The following is an 18,095-nucleotide window of genomic DNA, read 5'->3' on the forward strand; positions in this document are numbered from 1 at the left end:
CTTCGCAGTCAGAGGACCCAAGTCAGCAGACTCCGACCCTGGAGGTTCTTCCTCTGAGGCCTCAGAGGGAACCGCATCCCTAGAGAACTGATCGGACACCAATAGTCCTTGGGCAGGAGAGCGCATAGCAGGAATAGGTAATCTCCTTAAAGCCGTAGAGATAACCATGCGGAACTGCGTAGTAACTTCTGGTGGAAACAAACTCCTTACAGACGAAGGAGGATCGTAACTCGGAAAAACTGCATATGTAGGAACAGAATCAAGGGAACACACCTCACTGTACAAAGAGTCCTCAGAGTCAGATGGCTTAGTGGTCTCTAACATCTCAACATGGGTTGATGAGAACACTATTGCGGCATATGGAATATAATTGAGCGGGCTAGATTACCTGGGCCTCCTCACAATATACACAGGTATCAAATTCTGTATTGGTGAGATCCCCCTATAAATTATCATAATCCTCCATAACTTGTCTATATCAAATTATAGAAAGGACTTACAACTAGCACCGTATACCCCCAATGGCTGGGGCATTCACCACCTCCTATGACCCAGACAGACAAAGAAGAAGCTCCACTCCACAGACATCCAGTCAGGAATAAGAAGCGGTGAAAAAAAACGTGACCATTCCCGGTCACATGGTGCTCATGCAGGACCTGCCCCTGCTAAGGAAAAAGTGCGCCAGCTTAATATAAAGAAACTGTGCAGCTCTCAAAATGAAAATAACCTGTACGTTCCGTATTAGCCAAGAGCCCAAACGTTCTCACACATAAGCAGTCGAAATCACATAACAAATATGATTTAAAAACCCCACTGTACAATAATCTGCCTCAGGAGATATTAACCCTTGATTCCATAAAGATAAAGGAGTCCCACTGTGACCCTGTCTTCTATCGCTAAGGTGTGTAAAATAATGAAACGATCTTACCAGAATCTATGCCGTGGAACAGTGACATGGTCCTTTAAGTTTGACAGATTGTAGCAGCACCTCTGACATAGACTTGAGTGAAGAAAAGCAGGCAGCAAAACTCATCAACGCTGATTGCTTAAGGAGCTGTAAATATGAGTCTGGATGGGCTTGCCGAAAGACTCTCCCTGCATCTCCAGACTCTAAACTTTCGTCAATGCTCTCACTTACAGACTGACAAGACTACTTAAAACTCCAGTCCCATCTCAAAGGGTACTACCCTCCATAAGGAACTACTCCGAAATCTTCTGACACTTCTCTGCCAACCTCCTGTGACGAAAGGCAAAGAATGAATGGGGGATGAGGGAAGTGGGGGAGGTATTTAAGCCTTTGGCTGGGGTGTCTTTGCCTCATACTGGTGACCAGGTTCTGTATTTCCCACAAGTAATGAATGCAGCTGTGGACTATCTGTATTTAGAAGGAAACTGTCAAATTAGCATATGAGCCTACCCAGGCTTACCTTTTAACTAAGAATACCAAGAGAACAAAGCAAATTTAATGATAAAAGTAAATTGGATAGTTGTTTAAAATTGCATGCCCTATCTGAAACATTAATGTTTAATTTGGACTTTACTGTCTCTTTAATCTTGGGGTATAGACTGGCTCCTAAATTAGTTCTTAGTGACCACCTAAAGTGCTAGAATCTCTAGAAACTATTTTCTGTAAGACTTCTTTTTTTACATTAACATTTCTTAATAACAAAAAGACTCCACATTAAAACATCCATCCATCTTTATTTCACTTTTTTCCTATAAAATCTTCTGAAGCTTTCCATTATTTAAATAAAAATAACAGGACCAAATAGCTCTGCATCATTACCAATACAATTGTCACACTCAAATTTATTTTTAATACCAAGATTTTTTTTTTCCTTGATACAATAATAAATACTGTTCTTGGGCAATAAAACTGTTCTGAAAGGCATTTTATCTTGTTTAAAAGCACAGGTTTATAACCGTTAAACTTGCAAAATCTATTACATAATGCCTTGGTAACAAAAGTATCCATATTGCTGCAAATAAATGTAGCAATGTTCACGGATCTGAGATTAAAATGAATATACCCATATTTATAGTCAATTTTCCATTCCATAATAGGCTTACCTGCATCCATATAAAACATATCATGCAGTTGTCTTATTTTTTTTTTTTTTGCCCCTAGACATTTAGGGCTTTTAAAGAATGTACTCCTGGAGAAACTGCCACCAAGAAGCTAAACCATATATAGGAAACTAAGTCCAGTTGCCAAATACTGATATCAGGTGGAGGAAATTAAATACTGGTATCTGGAAGACCAAAAGTATATATGTGTATATATATATATTTTTTTTAATTTATTTATTTTCTCAGTGCCATAAAAAAATGTGCTCACTATTGCTTCTGTAAATTTGTTGTTTACACTGGGAAGATTAAAATATTGTAGTGATTATGGCAGTTTTTCCCAAATCAATAGTTTAATAGGTTTAGCAGAATTTGTCTAGTGTTCTTTTGGAAGGTGCCTGGTCTGTAAGTGGAGGGCAGTTTGTGATCAACAATTACTAAAAGTTAGAAGTGCTAAAGGAAAGGTAAATTCAGTTGAACACATTAAAACATTTGTTCAGAAAAAAAATCTAGAAACATAGGTGGGGAATAGATAACCCACTAAATTGGCCCCTTGTATGCGTTGTAGATTTTTTGGATTATTTTGGTCCTAGGAGGGGCAAAACGACAGTCCAGCAACAGCCTACAAAACAGTCTAACCAGCAAATAACCATATTTAGTGTTTCACACTTTGTGAATGGACAGATTGAAAAGGATTAAACCATGTAAATTATCCTCTAAAGGGGAAAAGAGATTTTAAGATACAGTAAAGAATGATCAGCGAAAGGGATGAGGAGGAAATTTTGGAAAGAAAAATGGGAATTATCTACATAAAAAATGTGAAAGGATATCATGTAGTGTGGAGTTTTTTAAAAAAGCTAGATAAGGATCTTTCAGCACGTGAAATATTGTTATATTTGCTAGCGCAAATAAAGATCCACATAAATACTGTCCCTCCCGCACTATAAATATCTCCTGATTTAATTTTTTTATCAGAAGCAATCCACCCCTAATACCAAAAAAGAAGCACTTAGAAACCCCTATAGTAGCAAAACTGTTAAAAGAATTTTTAAAATCCAACAACAAACTTTCTTCTGAAATCCTTCTTTTAACACCATCAAGGCCTTTAAAAACACCACAATATCCACCTATCCATTTCCATCTCCTGTTCAAACAAATAAAAATGCAGTATTAAAATGACGGCAGAGAATTGAAAAAAAAAAAAAAAAAAACTTATAAAATTCCTTGTTTAACCCTTAACCCTCAAAGAATAAAAAAGTGAAATCATACGCCTCTTTAGGCTCTCTTATACATAAAATACATACATATATATAATATATATATCATATACAGTTTACAGATTTGAAGTTCCGTAATGATTCTGAAGCAGAGTGAAGCCTGTGTTTAGTCTCTCTTTGCACTCGCCTGATATAGAATCTTCTTGTTTACATTTCTTCTTAAAAGAAAAAACACTTAACGGTATAGAGGGGGGAGGTGAAGTCTGTAAGAAATGATTCAATGTAAGGAACAGCAGTTGCGCTGCTTTAATCCTCCACCATAGGGTTTACTCGACTTGAAGGACAAGTCTCTTACAGATCATTGTAGTCGCAAAATACAGATGAACTCAATCTGTGGTCAAAAGAAATATTATGGAAATGTATAATGAAGTGTTGATATTGATGCATAAAATTGACTTTTTTTTTGCAATTTTATATAAATACATGCACATTGTGTACATTTTTACATGGTTGTAGGTGTGAGCATATATTATTTATATACACTGCACGTTGTTATTGAGATCTCTCACAAAAGCCACAAATCTGCTCCTAACCTGCAGAGCCAGACGTAACTTGCGAAGCAGAATCGCTAACATCTCTGTGGTAAATCTGTATTTTGAGAGTACAAAAAGGATAAAAAAAAATCCTGTTAACCCATGTACAGCCAAAGGAGAATACAAATCTCACATTTAAAAATGTACTGGAGTGATGTCATTCCAGTGGGAGAAGCATTGGTTTCTCAACAAATGAGATTTAATTAACTGGGAGCGGCTGGCCGCACCCCATGGTGCCCTGAACCAGATACCTAGACTGGTCCAAAGGGTGGGTTTTTCCAAGAGCGACGTGCTCCACACCCCACCCTATACTCTCCATTCCTCCCCCTTTCCTCCAGGGTCATGTAGCTCCAGCTTCCAGGTAACTCTGCAGCTTGCGCACAGTCGTCTCATCCAAAGAAAAGAGGTCAAAGTCAAAAGTTGTGTTTGTTACGTTGAAGTGTCCAGTCTCCTCAATGAGGTTAACAATCTGAAAAAAGCATATCATCAGATGTGTGTTAAAAAAAAAAGGATATAAAAGACACATTAAAATTAGAGATAACAAAAAAAAGATAAGGACAATACAGAAAAAAACATAATTTATGCTTACCTGATAAATTTATTTCTCTTGTGATGTATCGAGTCCACGGATTCATCCTTACTTGTGGGATATTCTCCTTCCCAACAGGAAGTGGAAAAGAGAGCACCCACAGCAGAGCTGTCTATATAGCTCCCCCCTTAGCTCCACCCACCAGTCATTCGACCGAAGGCTAGGAAGAAAAAGGAGAAACTATAGGGTGCAGTGGTGACTGAAAATTTTAAAATAAAAATATATATGCCTGTCTTAAAAAACAGGGCGGGCCGTGGACTCGATACATCACAAGAGAAAAATTTTTATCAGGTAAGCATAAATTATGTTTTCTCTTGTAAGATGTATCGAGTCCACGGATTCATCCTTATTTGTGGGATACCAATACCAAAGCTTTAGGACACGGATAAAGGGAGGGACAAGACAGGGACCTTAAACGGAAGGCACCACTGCTTGTAGAACCTTTCTCCCAAAAATAGCCTCTGAAGAAGCAAAAGTATCGAATTTGTAAAATTTGGAAAAAGTATGAAGCGAAGACCAAGTCGCCGCCTTACAAATCTGTTCAACAGAAGCCTCATTCTTAAAAGCCCATGTGGAAGCCACAGCTCTAGTAGAATGAGCAGTAATTATTTCAGGAGGCTGCTGTCCAGCAGTCTCATAGGCCAAACGGATGATGCTTTTCAGCCAAAAGGAAAGAGAGGTAGCCGTAGCCCTTTGACCTCTCCGTTTACCAGAATAAACAACAAACAATGAAGATGTTTGACGGAAATCTTTAGTTGCTAGTAAGTAGAACTTTAAAGCACGAACCACATCAAGATTGTGTAACAGACGTTCCTTCTTTGATGAAGGATTAGGACACAGAGAAGGAACAATAATCTCTTGATTTATATTTTTATTAGAATTAACCTTAGGAAGAAACCCAGGTTTGGTACGCAAAACCACCTTATCTGCATGGAAAACAAGGTAAGGGGAAATCACATTGTAAAGCAGATAGCTCAGAAACTCTTCGAGCCGAAGAGATAGCTACTAAAAGCAAAACTTTCCAAGATAGAAGCTTAATATCTATGGAATGCATAGGTTCAAACTGAACCCCTTGAAGAACTTTAAGAACTAAGTTTAGGCTCCATGGCGGAACAACAGGTTTAAATACAGGCTTAATTCTGACCAAAGCCTGACTAAATGCTTGAACGTCTGGGACATCTGCCAGACGTTTGTGTAGTAGAATAGACAAAGCAGATATTTGTCCTTTTAGGGAACTAGCAGATAATCCCTTCTCCAAACCTTCTTGGAGAAAAGACAATATTCTAGGAATCCTAATCTTACTCCACGAGTAACCTTTGGATTTACACCAATAAAGATATTTGCGCCAAATCTTATGATAGATCTTCCTGGTGACAGGCTTTCTAGCCTGAATCAGGGTATCAATGACCGACTCAGAGAAACCACTCTTTGATAGAATCAGGCGTTCAATCTCCAAGCAGTCAGACGCAGAGAAATTAGATTTGGATGCGTGAACGGACCTTGAATTAGAAGGTCCCGCCTCATTGGCAGAGTCCACGGTGGAACCAAGGACATGTCCACTAGGTCTGCATACCAAATCCTGCGTGGCCACGCAGGTGCTATCAGAATTACCGAAGCTCTCTCCTGCTTGATTCTGGCAACCAGACGTGGGAGGAGAGGAAATGGTGGAAATACATAGGCCAGATTGAAGGACCAAGGCACTGCTAGAGCATCTATCAGTACCGCCTTGGGATACCGGGACCTGGACCCGTAACGAGGAAGTTTGGCACGCCATCAGATCCAATTCTGGTGTGCCCCATAGCTGAATCAGCTGGGCAAATACCTCCGGATGGAGTTCCCACTCCCCCGGATGAAAAGTCTGACGTTCTCTACACCTGGGATGTGGATTGCTGAGAGATGGCAAGAGTGATCCTCTGCCCACCGGATTATTTTGGTTACCTCCATCATCGCTAGAGGACTCCTTGTTCCTCCTTGATGATTGATATAAGCTACAGTCGTGATGTAGTCAGACTGAAATCTGATGAATTTGGCTGCGCATTGAATATCGCTCTCAGATCTAGAATGTTTATCGGGAGGAGAGCTTCCTCCCGAGACCATAAGCCCTGTGCTTTCAGGGAGTTCCAGACTGCACCCCAGCCTAGCAGGCTAGCATCTGTCGTTACAATGAGCCACTCTGGCCTGCGGAAACACATTCCCTGAGACAGGTGGTCCTGAGACAACCACCAGAGAAGAGAGTCTCTGGTCCCCTGGTCCAGATGCAGTTGAGGAGATAAAACTGCATAATCCCCATTCCACTGTTTGAGCATGCATAGTTGCAGTGGTCTGAGGTGTAGGCGGGCCAAAGGAACTATGTCCATTGCCGCTACCATGAGTCCGATTACCTCCATACACTGAGCCACTGATGGCCGAGGAATGGAATGAAGAGCTCGGCAAGTGGTTAAGAGTTTTAATTTTCTGACCTCCGTCAGAAATATTTTCATTTCTACAGAGTCTATCAGAGTCCCTAGGAAGGAAACTCTTGTAAGAGGGAAGAGAGAACTCTTTTTTATGTTCACCTTCACCCCGTGAGCTCTCAGAAAAGCCAACACGATGTCCGTGTGAGACTTGGCTAGCTGGAAAGCAGACGCCTGAATTAAGATGTCGTCTAGATAAGGCGCCACTGCTATGCCCCGTGGTCGCAGAACCGCCAGAAGGGACACTAGCACTTTTGTGAAAATTCTGGGAGCCGTGGCCAAACCGAAGGGAAGGGCCACAAACTGGTAATGCCTGTTTAAAAAGGCGAATCTGAGAAATTGATGATGATCTCTGTGAATAGGGATGTGTAGATACGCATCCTTTAAGTCCACGGTAGTCATATATTGACCCTCCTGGATCAGAGGTAGAATAGTCCGAATAGTCTCCATCTTGAATGATGGAACCTTGAGGAACTTGTTTAGAATTTTGAGATCCAAGATTGGTCTGAAAGTTCCCTCTTTTTTGGGAACCACAAACAGGTATGAATAAAACCCTAGCCCCTGTTCCTCTATTGGGACTGGGCGGATCACCCCCATGGTATGTAGGTCTTCTACACAGCGTAAGAACGCCTCTCTCTCTGTCTGGTTTACAGACAATCAAGAAATGTGAAATCTCCCCCTTGGAAGGGAGTCTTTGAATTCCAGAAGATACCCCTGGCACACAATTTCTAAAGCCCAGGGATCATGAACATCTCTCGCCCAAGCCTGAGCGAAGAGAGAGTCTGCCCCCTACTAGATCCGGTCCCGGATCGGGGGCTACCCCTTCATGCTGTTTTAGAAGCAGCTGCAGGCTTCTTGGCCTGTTTACCCTTGTTCCAAGCCTGGTTAGGTCTCCAGACTGACTTGGATTGGGCAAAATTCCCCTCTTGCTTTGCAGTAGAGGAAGCTGAAGCGGGACCACTCTTAAAGTTCCGAAAGGAATGAAAATTATTCTGTTTGGTCCTCATCTTACTTGATCTATCCTGAGGGAGGGCATGACCTTTCCCTCCAGTGATGTCTGAAATAATCTCTTTCAGTTCAGGCCCGAATAGGGTCTTACCTTTGAAAGGAATGTTCAAAAGCTTAGATTTAGATGACACATCAACAGACCAAGACTTAAGCCATAACGCCCTGCGTGCTAAAATGGCAAAACCTGAATTCTTTGCCGCTAATTTAGCCAGTTGAAATGCAGCATCTGTAATAAAAGAATTAGCCAACTTAATGGCCTTAATTCTGTCCATAATCTCCTCTAATGGAGTCTCCATTTGAAGAGCCTCCTCTAGAGCCTCAAACCAGAAAGCAGCTGCAGTCGTTACAGGAACAATGCACGCAATAGGTTGGAGAGAAAAACCTTGATGAACAAAAATTTTCTTCAAGAGACCCTCTAATTTTTTATCCATAGGATCTTTGAAAGCACAACTGTCTTCGATAGGTATAGTTGTATGCTTAGACAGAGTAGAAATAGCTCCCTCCACCTTAGGAACTGTCTGCCATGAGTCCCTTATGGTGTCAGATATGGGAAACATTTTCTTAAAAACAGGAGGGGGAGTGAACGGAATACCTGGTCTATCCCACTCCTTAGAAATAATATTCACAATCCTCTTAGGGACTGGAAAAACATCAGTGTAAACAGGAACCTCTAAGTATTTATCCATTTTACACAATTTCTCTGGGACCACTATAGGGTCACAATAATCTAGAGTTGCTAATACCTCCCTAAGCAATAAGCGGAGGTGTTCAAGCTTAAATTTAAAGGCCGTCATATCAGAATCTGTCTGAGGAAGCGTCTTTCCTGAATCAGAAATTTCTCCCTCAGATAACAAATCCCTCACCCCTTCAGAGCATTGTGAGGGCATATCATATACGGCTACTAAAGCATGAGACGGCTCAGCATTTTTCCTTATCCCAGAGCTGTCCCGCTTTCCTTGTAAACCAGGCAGTTTGGATAAAACCTCTGTGAGGGTTGTATTCATAACTGTGGCCATGTCTTGTAAAGTAAATGAATTCGACGCACTAGAGGTACTTGGCGTCACTTGTGCGGGCGTTACTGGTTGTGACACTTGGGGAGAGCTAGATGGCGAACCCTCATTTACTTCTGACTGAGAATCATCTATTGCTCTATTTTTAAGTGCTAATATATGTTCTTTATAATTTATAGACATATCAGTACAATTGGGACACATTCTAAGAGGGGGTTCCACAATGGCTTCCAAACATATTGAACAAGGATTTTCCTTGGTGTCAGACATATTAAACAGGCTAGTAATGTAAAAAGCAAGCTTGGAAAACACTGTAATAAAAGTAAATAACACTTAGAAATAAAACGGTACTGTGCCTTCAAGAGAAAAAAAGCTCTGCAAAACAGTGTAAAAAAGCAGTAAACTTAACGAAATTTTTACAGTAGTATCTTACAGCCTTATTAACTTTGCACAGCTATGCAAATAAACAATTAACCCCTTAATGGCAAAACCGGATTGAAAAAACGTCAAGACCGGTAAAAAAGACTTTCAGCATCTTGCCACAGCTCTGCTGTGGCGCCTACCTGCCCTTCAGAACGATTTGTGGGGGAAAAAACCTCCCTTACAGCCCTCAAACACAGCAGGAACCACTAGAGAAGCAGTTGGATGTCTCTAAGGAAAAGAAACTGCGCAACTGAGGTACGAAAATAGGCCCCTCCCACCTCACTCGATGTTTTGAGGCCTATTAGAAAAACACCCGAGTGTCTCTTAATTAACCATGTGGGTTAAAAACCCTAAAACAAGCCACAATGACCCCTTTAGTCCCTTCAAAAAAACTTTATAATTGCATCATTTACTGAACAAACAAAAAACGTTTTTTCCTAACAGTGTCACCAGTAACCTATGAGCCCTTCAAGCAAGCTGAAATTCCTATCAAAGTGTCTGAATACAGCTTACCTTTCCCTCATGGGTCATGGGGATATTGCCAGCCTTTTCTAGAATTAACACAGTCTGTCTAGAAAAAATATAGACTGAACATACCTCAAATGCAGCTTAGCATGCAAACCGTTCCCCCAAATGAAGTTTTCCTGTACTCTTCAGCGCTTGTGAGAACAGCAGTGGATCTTAGTTCCAAAGTGCTAAGATCATAATCCTCCTTGCAGAAATCTTTTTCCCTTTTCTGCCAGAGTAAATAGTACACACCGGTACCATTTAAAATAAACCTTTTGCTTGAGAAATAAAAAACTAACATTTTTGTCACCACACTCGCTCTGCCTTTCCTAGTTTCTTAGAGTAGGCAAAGAGAATGACTGGGGGTTGGAGCTAAGGGGGGAGCAATATAGACAGCTCTGCTGTGGGTGCTCTCTTTGCCACTTCTTGTTGGGAAGGAGAATATCCCACAAGTAAGGATGAATCCGTGGACTCGATACATCTTACAAGAGAAATATGTAACAAAGAAAAGCTAAAACAAAACCATAAACAAGTCTCTTGAAAATAAGTGTTGAGCAGGGCGAGATATACTTTTCGGCACAAAAAAGAACTTGGGCAGTTGGTATGCTAAACATAAGAGACTAAATGAAAAGTTTGAGACTCTCTGTTGAAAAAGCTGTTGATATGTGCAATAAAACAAAATTTATGCTTTCCTGATAAATTTATTTCTCTTGTGGTGTATCCAGTCCACGGGTTCATCCATTACTTGTGGGATATTCTCCTTCCCAACAGGAAGTTGCAAGAGGACACCCACAGCAGAGCTGTCTATATAGCTCCTCCCCTAACTGCCACTCCCAGTCATTCGACCTAAGACAAGCAAGAGAAAGGAGAAACTATAGGGTGCAGTGGTGACTGTAGCTTAAAAATAAAAAACACCTGCCTTAAAATGACAGGGCGGGCCGTGGACTGGATACACCACAAGAGAAATAAATTTATCAGGTAAGCATAAATTTTGTTTTCTCTTGTAAGGTGTATCCAGTCCACGGATTCATCCATTACTTGTGGGATACCAATACCAAAGCTATAGGACACAGATGAAGGGAGGGACAAGGCAGGCACTTAAACAGAAGGAACCACTGCCTGTAAGACCTTTCTCCCAAAAATAGCCTCCGAAGAAGCAAAAGTATCAAATTTGTAGAATTTAGAAAAAGTATGAAACGAAGAACAAGTCGCCGCCTTACAAATCTGTTCAACAGAAGCCTCATTCTTAAAAGCCCATGTGGAAGCTACCGCTCTAGTGGAATGAGCTGTAATTCTTTCAGGAGGCTGCTGGCCAGCAGTCTCATAAGCTAAGCGGATTATACTTCTTAGCCAAAAAGAAAGAGAAGTTGCCAAAGCCTTTTGGCCTCTGCTCTGTCCAGAGTAGACCACAAACAAAGCAGATGTTTGACGAAAATCCTTCGTAGCTTGTAAATAAAATTTTAAAGCACGAACCACATGAAGATTGTGTAATAGACGTTCCTTCTTTGAAGAAGGATTAGGACATAGTGAAGGAACAACAATCTCCTGATTGATATTTTTATTAGATACCACCTTAGGAAGAAAACCAGGTTTGGTACGTAACACTACCTTATCTGCATGAAAAATGAGATAAGGGGAATCACATTGTAAAGCAGATAACTCCGAAACTCTTCGAGCTGAGGAGATAGCTACTAAAAACAGAACTTTCCAAGATAAAAGTTTAATATCTATGGAATGCAAAGTTTCGAACGGAACCACTTGCAGAACCTTAAGAACTAAATTTAAACTCCATGGTGGAGCAACAGGTTTAAACACAGGCTTGATTCTAACTAAAGCCTGACAAAATGCCTGAACATCTGGAGTATCAGCCAGACGCTTGTGCAAAAGAATAGACAGAGCAGAAATCTGTCCCTTTAAGGAATTAGCTGACAATCCCTTCTCCAATCCTTCTTGGAGAAAAGATAATATCCTAGGAATCCTGACCTTACTCCATGAGTAACCTTTGGAGTCACACCAATGAAGATATCTACACCATATCTTATGATATATTTTCCTAGTGACCGGCTTTCGAGCCTGAATTAAGTTGTCAATGACCGACTCAGAGAAACCACTCTTTGATAAAATCAAGCGTTCAATCTCCAAGCAGTCAGACGCAGAGAAATTAGATTTGGATGATTGAAAGGACCCTGAAGTAGAAGGTCCTGCCTCAGCGGCAGAGTCCATGGTGGAAGGGATGACATGTCCACCAGATCTGCATACCAAGTCCTGCGTGGCCACGCAGGTGCTATCAAAATCACTGAAGCTCTCTCCTGCTTGATCTTGGCAATCAGACGAGGGAGCAGAGGAAACAGTGGAAACATGTAAGCCAGGTTGAAGGACCAAGGCACTGCTAGAGCATCTATCAGCGCTGCCTTGGGATCCCTGGACCTGGATCCGTAACAAGGAAGCTTGGCGTTCTGACGAGACGCCATGAGATCCAGTTCTGGTTTGCCCCAAAGTTGAATCAACTGTGCAAATACCTCCGGATGGAGTTCCCACTCCCCCAGATGAAAAGTCTGCCGACTTAGAAAATCCGCCTCCCAGTTCTCTACTCCTGGGATATGGATAGCTGATAGATGGCAAGAGTGAACCTCTGCCCATAGAATTATTTTTCAAACCTCCAACATTGCTAGGGAACTCCTTGTCCCCCCTTGATGGTTGATGTAGGCTACAGTTGTGATATTGTCCGACTGAAATCTGATGAACCTAACCGCAGCAAGCTGAGGCCAAGCCTGAAGAGCATTGAATATCGCTCTTAGTTCCAGAATGTTTATCGGAAGGAGTGCCTCCTCCTGAGTCCACGAGCCCTGAGCCTTCAGGGAGTTCCAGACTGCACCCCAGAAGGCTGGCATCTGTCGTTAATATTGTCCAATCTGGCCTGCGAAAGGTCATACCCTTGGACAGATGGACCCAAGATAGCCACCAGAGAAGAGAATCCCTGGTCTCTTGATCCAGATTTAGTAGAGGGGACAAAACAGTGTAATCCCCATTCCACTGACTGAGCATGCACAGTTGCAGCGGTCTGAGATGTAGGCGGGCAAACGGCACTATGTCCATTGCCGCTACCATTAAGCCAATTACTTCCATCCACTGAGCCACTGAAGGGTGAGAAGTGGAATAAAGAACACTGCAGGAATTTAGAAGTTTTGACAACCTGGTCTCTGTCAGGTAAATCTTCATTTCTACAGAATCTATCAGAGTTCCTAGGAAGGAAACTCTTGTGAGAGGGGATAGAGAACTTTTTCCTTTGTTCACCTTCCACCCATGAGACCTCAGGAATGCCAGAACAATGTCCGTATGAAAATTCGACGCCTGTATCAGAATGTCGTCTAGGTAAGGGGCTACTGCTATACCCCGCGGCCTTAGGACCGCTAGGAGTGATCCTAGAACCTTTGTAAAGATTCTTGGTGCCGTGGCTAACCCAAAGGGAAGAGCCACAAACTGGTAATGCCTGTCTAGGAAGGCGAACCTGAGAAACCGATGATGATCTCTGTGTATCGGAATGTGAAGATAAGCATCCTTTAAGTCCACGGTAGTCATATATTGACCCTCCTGGATCATAGGTAGGATGGTTCGAATAGTTTCCATCTTGAAGGATGGGACCCTGAGAAATTTGTTTAAGATCTTGAGATCTAAGATTGGTCTGAATGTTCCCTCTTTCTTGGGAACTACAAACAGATTTGAATAGAAGCCTTGCCCCTGTTCCTCCTTTGGAACTGGGTGGATCACTCCCATAACTAGGAGGTCTTGAACACAATGTAAGAATGCCTCTCTCTTTATCTGTTTGCAGATAATTGTGAGAGATGAAATCCCCCTTTTGGGGAAGAAGCTTTGAAATCCAGAAGATATCCCTGGGACACAATTTCCAACGCCCAGGGATCCTGGACATCTCTTGCCCAAGCCTGGGCGAAGAGAGAAAGTCTGCCCCCTACTAGATCCGTTTCCGGATCGGGGGCTGATCCTTCATGCTGTCTTAGAGGCAGCAGCAGGTTTTTTGGCCTGCTTTCCCTTGTTCCAAGTTTGGTTAGGTCTCCAGACCGGCTTGGACTGGGCAAAATTTCCCTCTTGTTTTGTATTAGAGAAAGTTGAAGCTGCGCCACTCTTGAAGTTTCGAAAGGAACGAAAATTAGTCTGTTTGGTCCTTAATTTGTTGGACCTATCCTGAGGAAGGGTGCAACATTTTCCTCCCGTAATATCAGAAATGATCTCCTTCAGTCCAGGCCCGAATAGGGTCTGCCCCTTGAAGGGAATGTTGAGAAGCTTAGACTTTGAAGTAACGTCAGCTGACCTACGCGCCTGAATAGCAAAACCTGAATTTTTAGCCGTTAGCTTGGTTAAATGAACAACGGCGTCAGAAACAAATGAATTGGCTAGCTTAGGAGCTTTAAGTTTGTCAAGGATATCATCCAACGGGGTTTGTACCTGTAGAGCCTCTTCTAGAGACTCAAACCAGAAGGCCGCAGCATCAGTGACTGGGGCAATGCATGCAAGGGGCTGGAGAATAAAACCTTGTTGAATAAAAATTTTCTTAAGGTAACCCTCTAATTTTTTTATCCATTGGATCTAGAAAAGCACAACGGTCCTCGACAGGGATAGTTGTACGCTTCGCTAGGGTAGAGACTGCTCCCTCCACCTTAGGGACCGCTTGCCACAAGTCCCGTGTAGCGGCATCTATAGGAAACATCTTTTTAAAAACAGGAGGGGGAGAGAACGGTACACCTGGTCTATCCCATTCCTTAGTAATAATTTCTGAAAACCTCTTAGGGATTGGAAAAACATCAGTGTAAACAGGCACTGCATAGTATTTATCCAATTTACACAATTTCTCTGGGACTACAATGGCGTCACAGTCATCCAGAGTTTCTAAAACCTCCCTGAGCAACACGCGGAGGTGTTCAAGTTTAAATTTAAATGTAGACATATCAGAATCAGGTTGAAGTGTCTTCCCTGAATCAGAAAAATCACCCACAGATAGAAGCTCTCCTGCTTCGGCTTCTGCACATTGTGAGGGTATATCAGACATAGCTACTAAAGCGTCAGAGAGCTCTGTATTTGTTCTAGCCCCAGAGCTGTCTCGCTTTCCTTGTAACCCTGGCAGTTTGGACAATACTTCTGTAAGGGTATGATTCATAACTGCCGCCATGTCTTGTAAGGTATACGCAATGGGCGCGCTAGATGTACTTGGCGTCCCTTGAGCGGGAGTTATAGGTTCTGACACGTGGGGAGAGTTAGTCGGCATAACTTCCCCTTTGTCAATTTCCTCTGGTGATAAATCTTTTAAAGCCAGAATATGGTCTTTATAATTTATAGTAAGATCAGTGCATTTGGTACACATTCTAAGAGGGGGTTCCACAATGGCTTCTAAACATAATGAACAAGGAGTTTCCTTTATGTCAGACATGTTTAACAGACTAGTAATGAGACCAGCAAGCTTGAAAAACACTTTAATAAATATGAAAAAGCAGAATATAAAAAACGGTACTGTGCCTTTAAGGGAAAAAAACAATCACATAAACTGCAAAACAGTGAAAAAAAGCAGTAAACTCTACGAAATGTTTACAGTGTGTATAATAGACTAAAATAGCATTGCACCCACTTGCAAATGGATGATTAACCCCTCAGGCTCAAAAACGAATCAGAAAAACGATAAAACCGTTATAAACAGTCACAAACAAACTGCCACAGCTCTACTGTGGCTCCTACCTTCCCTTAAAATGACTTTTGTAGCAACAAAAACCCTTTACAGGGGTCCTATGTGTCAGGGGATTCCTTCAGGGAAGCTGGATGTCTCAGACTGCAAAAACTACTGCGCAATTAGAGCGTGAAAATAAGCCCCTCCCACCATACACTCAAAGTGAAAGGGCAATAAATAACTACTCCTAGGAGAAATCTAATCAGCCATGTGGAAAACTAGGCCCCAATAAAGATTTATCACCTTCAGTAAAAAATGTTTTTTATATCTCATGCAAACGTTTTACATACTAAGTAATAAGAGCAATAAACATGAATATTACCCTTTACTGTAAGCATGATCCCAGTCGTTTGTTAAATCACTGTAATCAGGCTTACCTTAAATATATCAGGCACTGTCAGCATTTTCTAGACCTTATCATCTCTCTAGAAAAAAATATACTGAACATACCTCAAAGCAGGTAATCCTGCCGGCCATTCCCCCAGCTGAAGTTTTCCCATACTCTTCAGTTATGTGTGAGAACAGCAGTGGACCTTAGTTAAAACCTGCTAAGATCATCAAAAACCTCAGGCAGAACTCTTCTTCTAATTTCTGCCTGAGGTAAAAACAGTACAACGCCGGTACCGTTTAACAAACTTTTGATTGAAGATAAACTACACTAATTCACCACATATCTCTTGATACTTCCTTTCTTGTTGAGAGCTGCAAGAGAATGACTGGGAGTGTCAGTTAGGGGAGGAGCTATATAGACAGCTCTGCTGTGGGTGTCCTCTTGCAGCTTCCTGTTGGGAAGGAGAATATCCCACAAGTAATGGATGAATCCGTGGACTGGATACACCTTACAAGAGAAATATGGCTATAAATATATTACGGGCATCATCATCTTTTTAGGGTCAGAACTATATTTACATCCTTTGGTGTATAGCTAAGAAAATATAAACTACATTACAAGTAAGCATGGGAGAAAATTCGTATTCAGCATTTGTTTGCAAAATGAATGCCGAATATGGCTGCAGGCAGTGGCATTCGGCTCTTTTCGGAGCAGGATAAATCAGTGTGAAAGTGCGACACACTAAGATCTGTGCAAATTTTCTTCCATGCCTAATTACAAGTAATCACATACAATGTATATCAAACACATCAATGCATTTAGCCGCCTCAGTAATCTAGCAATGAAATGTAGATAACTGCACATCTAGTATGGGTGTGTAGTTGACAAGACATCCAAGAAGAAGGATTGGGGTTTACAAAGAGTTTATATATTGACATACCTGTTGCAAGACATTTCTTTCTCGCAGAGCCATCAGTCTTCGATGTAAATCAACTAGCTCGTCTGTGTATGCCTAAGGCAACACCAAAAGCCAATGTTACATTACAGACAGATTATAAGAACATAAAAAAGAGCATTATATCTACAGTATATCTATATTTAAATGTAAAACCATAAAGAGATGACTTTAAACTAGATAGCGTCGGCTTCACTCTTAGCTACACTCGGAACCTTGTGGATCTATAGATTCCTCACAAACAGGCTTAGCTGCTCTACAAGATTTAGTAGCAGTTATGATTGTCTTATATGTGTGCGCCTGTGTGCAAACACTGGCTTAATATCTACCAAATGACAATGGTCTTAGTAGTATTTGTATTTCTATGTCTATGTTTATATAAATAAATGTATAGAAAAAAACGTTTTTTAGTTTTTAAAGAATTTTCATAGAATAATATCTTAAAATTATTAAGTTCTAATTCAAAAATAAAAATAAAAAATATAATAATAAAAAAAAAATATACAAAGATTATTGGTTAAAAATAATATTCTTTTATTAGAATCAATATAAAACAGTCAGTCGAAATTGCTTAATCTTAAAGTGGTTATGTGAGAAAGTTGGTACCAACCAATTGTATTGAGGTGTAGCTACAATTAGTATATGATATATGTGTGTAAAATTAGCAAGTCCAGTTTATACCTTGGCAGGTATTTAAAAATACTTTTTGTAAAAGATTTGGCTTTTCGCTCATAAAATGCACCAAAGGTAGAAAATAAGGTATAATTGGTAGAAATACAGTTGTTTAGAGATCGTTGTTGAAGACAACTATTGACACCTGGTTCAACAATAGGTGTTTATTTTCAGCCTTTTTGAAATAAGCCTTTTTGTGATATGACCAAAAGATTTAGGCTAGGTGTTTGAGCCGTTTTCTGTATGTCACAGTAATTATATCACAATAGTTATTGAACACTTAGTTTGTCTTTTGCGATATTATTACCTGCCAAGGTATAAACTGGACTTGCTAATTTTACACACATATATCATATACTAATTGTAGCTACACCTCAATACAATTGGTTGGTACCAACTTTCTCACATAACCACTTTAAGATTAAGCAATTTCGACTGACTGTTTTATATTGATTCTAATAAAAGAATATTATTTTTAACCAATAATCTTTGTATATTTTTTTTTATTATTATATTTTTTATTTTTATTTTTGAATTAG

General features: G+C 40.8%; 1 protein-coding gene across 2 annotated transcripts in view; it reads right to left on the bottom strand.

Moving 5' to 3' along the window:
* Window positions 1–1,681: 1,681 nt before the first annotated feature.
* Window positions 1,682–18,095, bottom strand: part of MLLT1 (MLLT1 super elongation complex subunit) — a 233,336-nt gene continuing 216,922 nt past the window's right edge. For both annotated transcript variants that reach the window (XM_053703061.1, XM_053703060.1), the window contains 2 exons: window positions 16,870–16,941; window positions 1,682–4,346 (listed from right to left, as the gene is read on the bottom strand). In XM_053703061.1, the coding sequence (XP_053559036.1) occupies window positions 4,218–4,346; window positions 16,870–16,941 (201 nt within the window). In that variant the 3' untranslated portion in view covers window positions 1,682–4,217. The remainder of the gene's footprint in view (window positions 4,347–16,869; window positions 16,942–18,095) is intronic.

The sequence above is a fragment of the Bombina bombina genome, chromosome 2 (genome assembly GCF_027579735.1).
Source record: "Bombina bombina isolate aBomBom1 chromosome 2, aBomBom1.pri, whole genome shotgun sequence".
NCBI classification, from domain to species: Eukaryota; Metazoa; Chordata; class Amphibia; order Anura; family Bombinatoridae; genus Bombina; species Bombina bombina.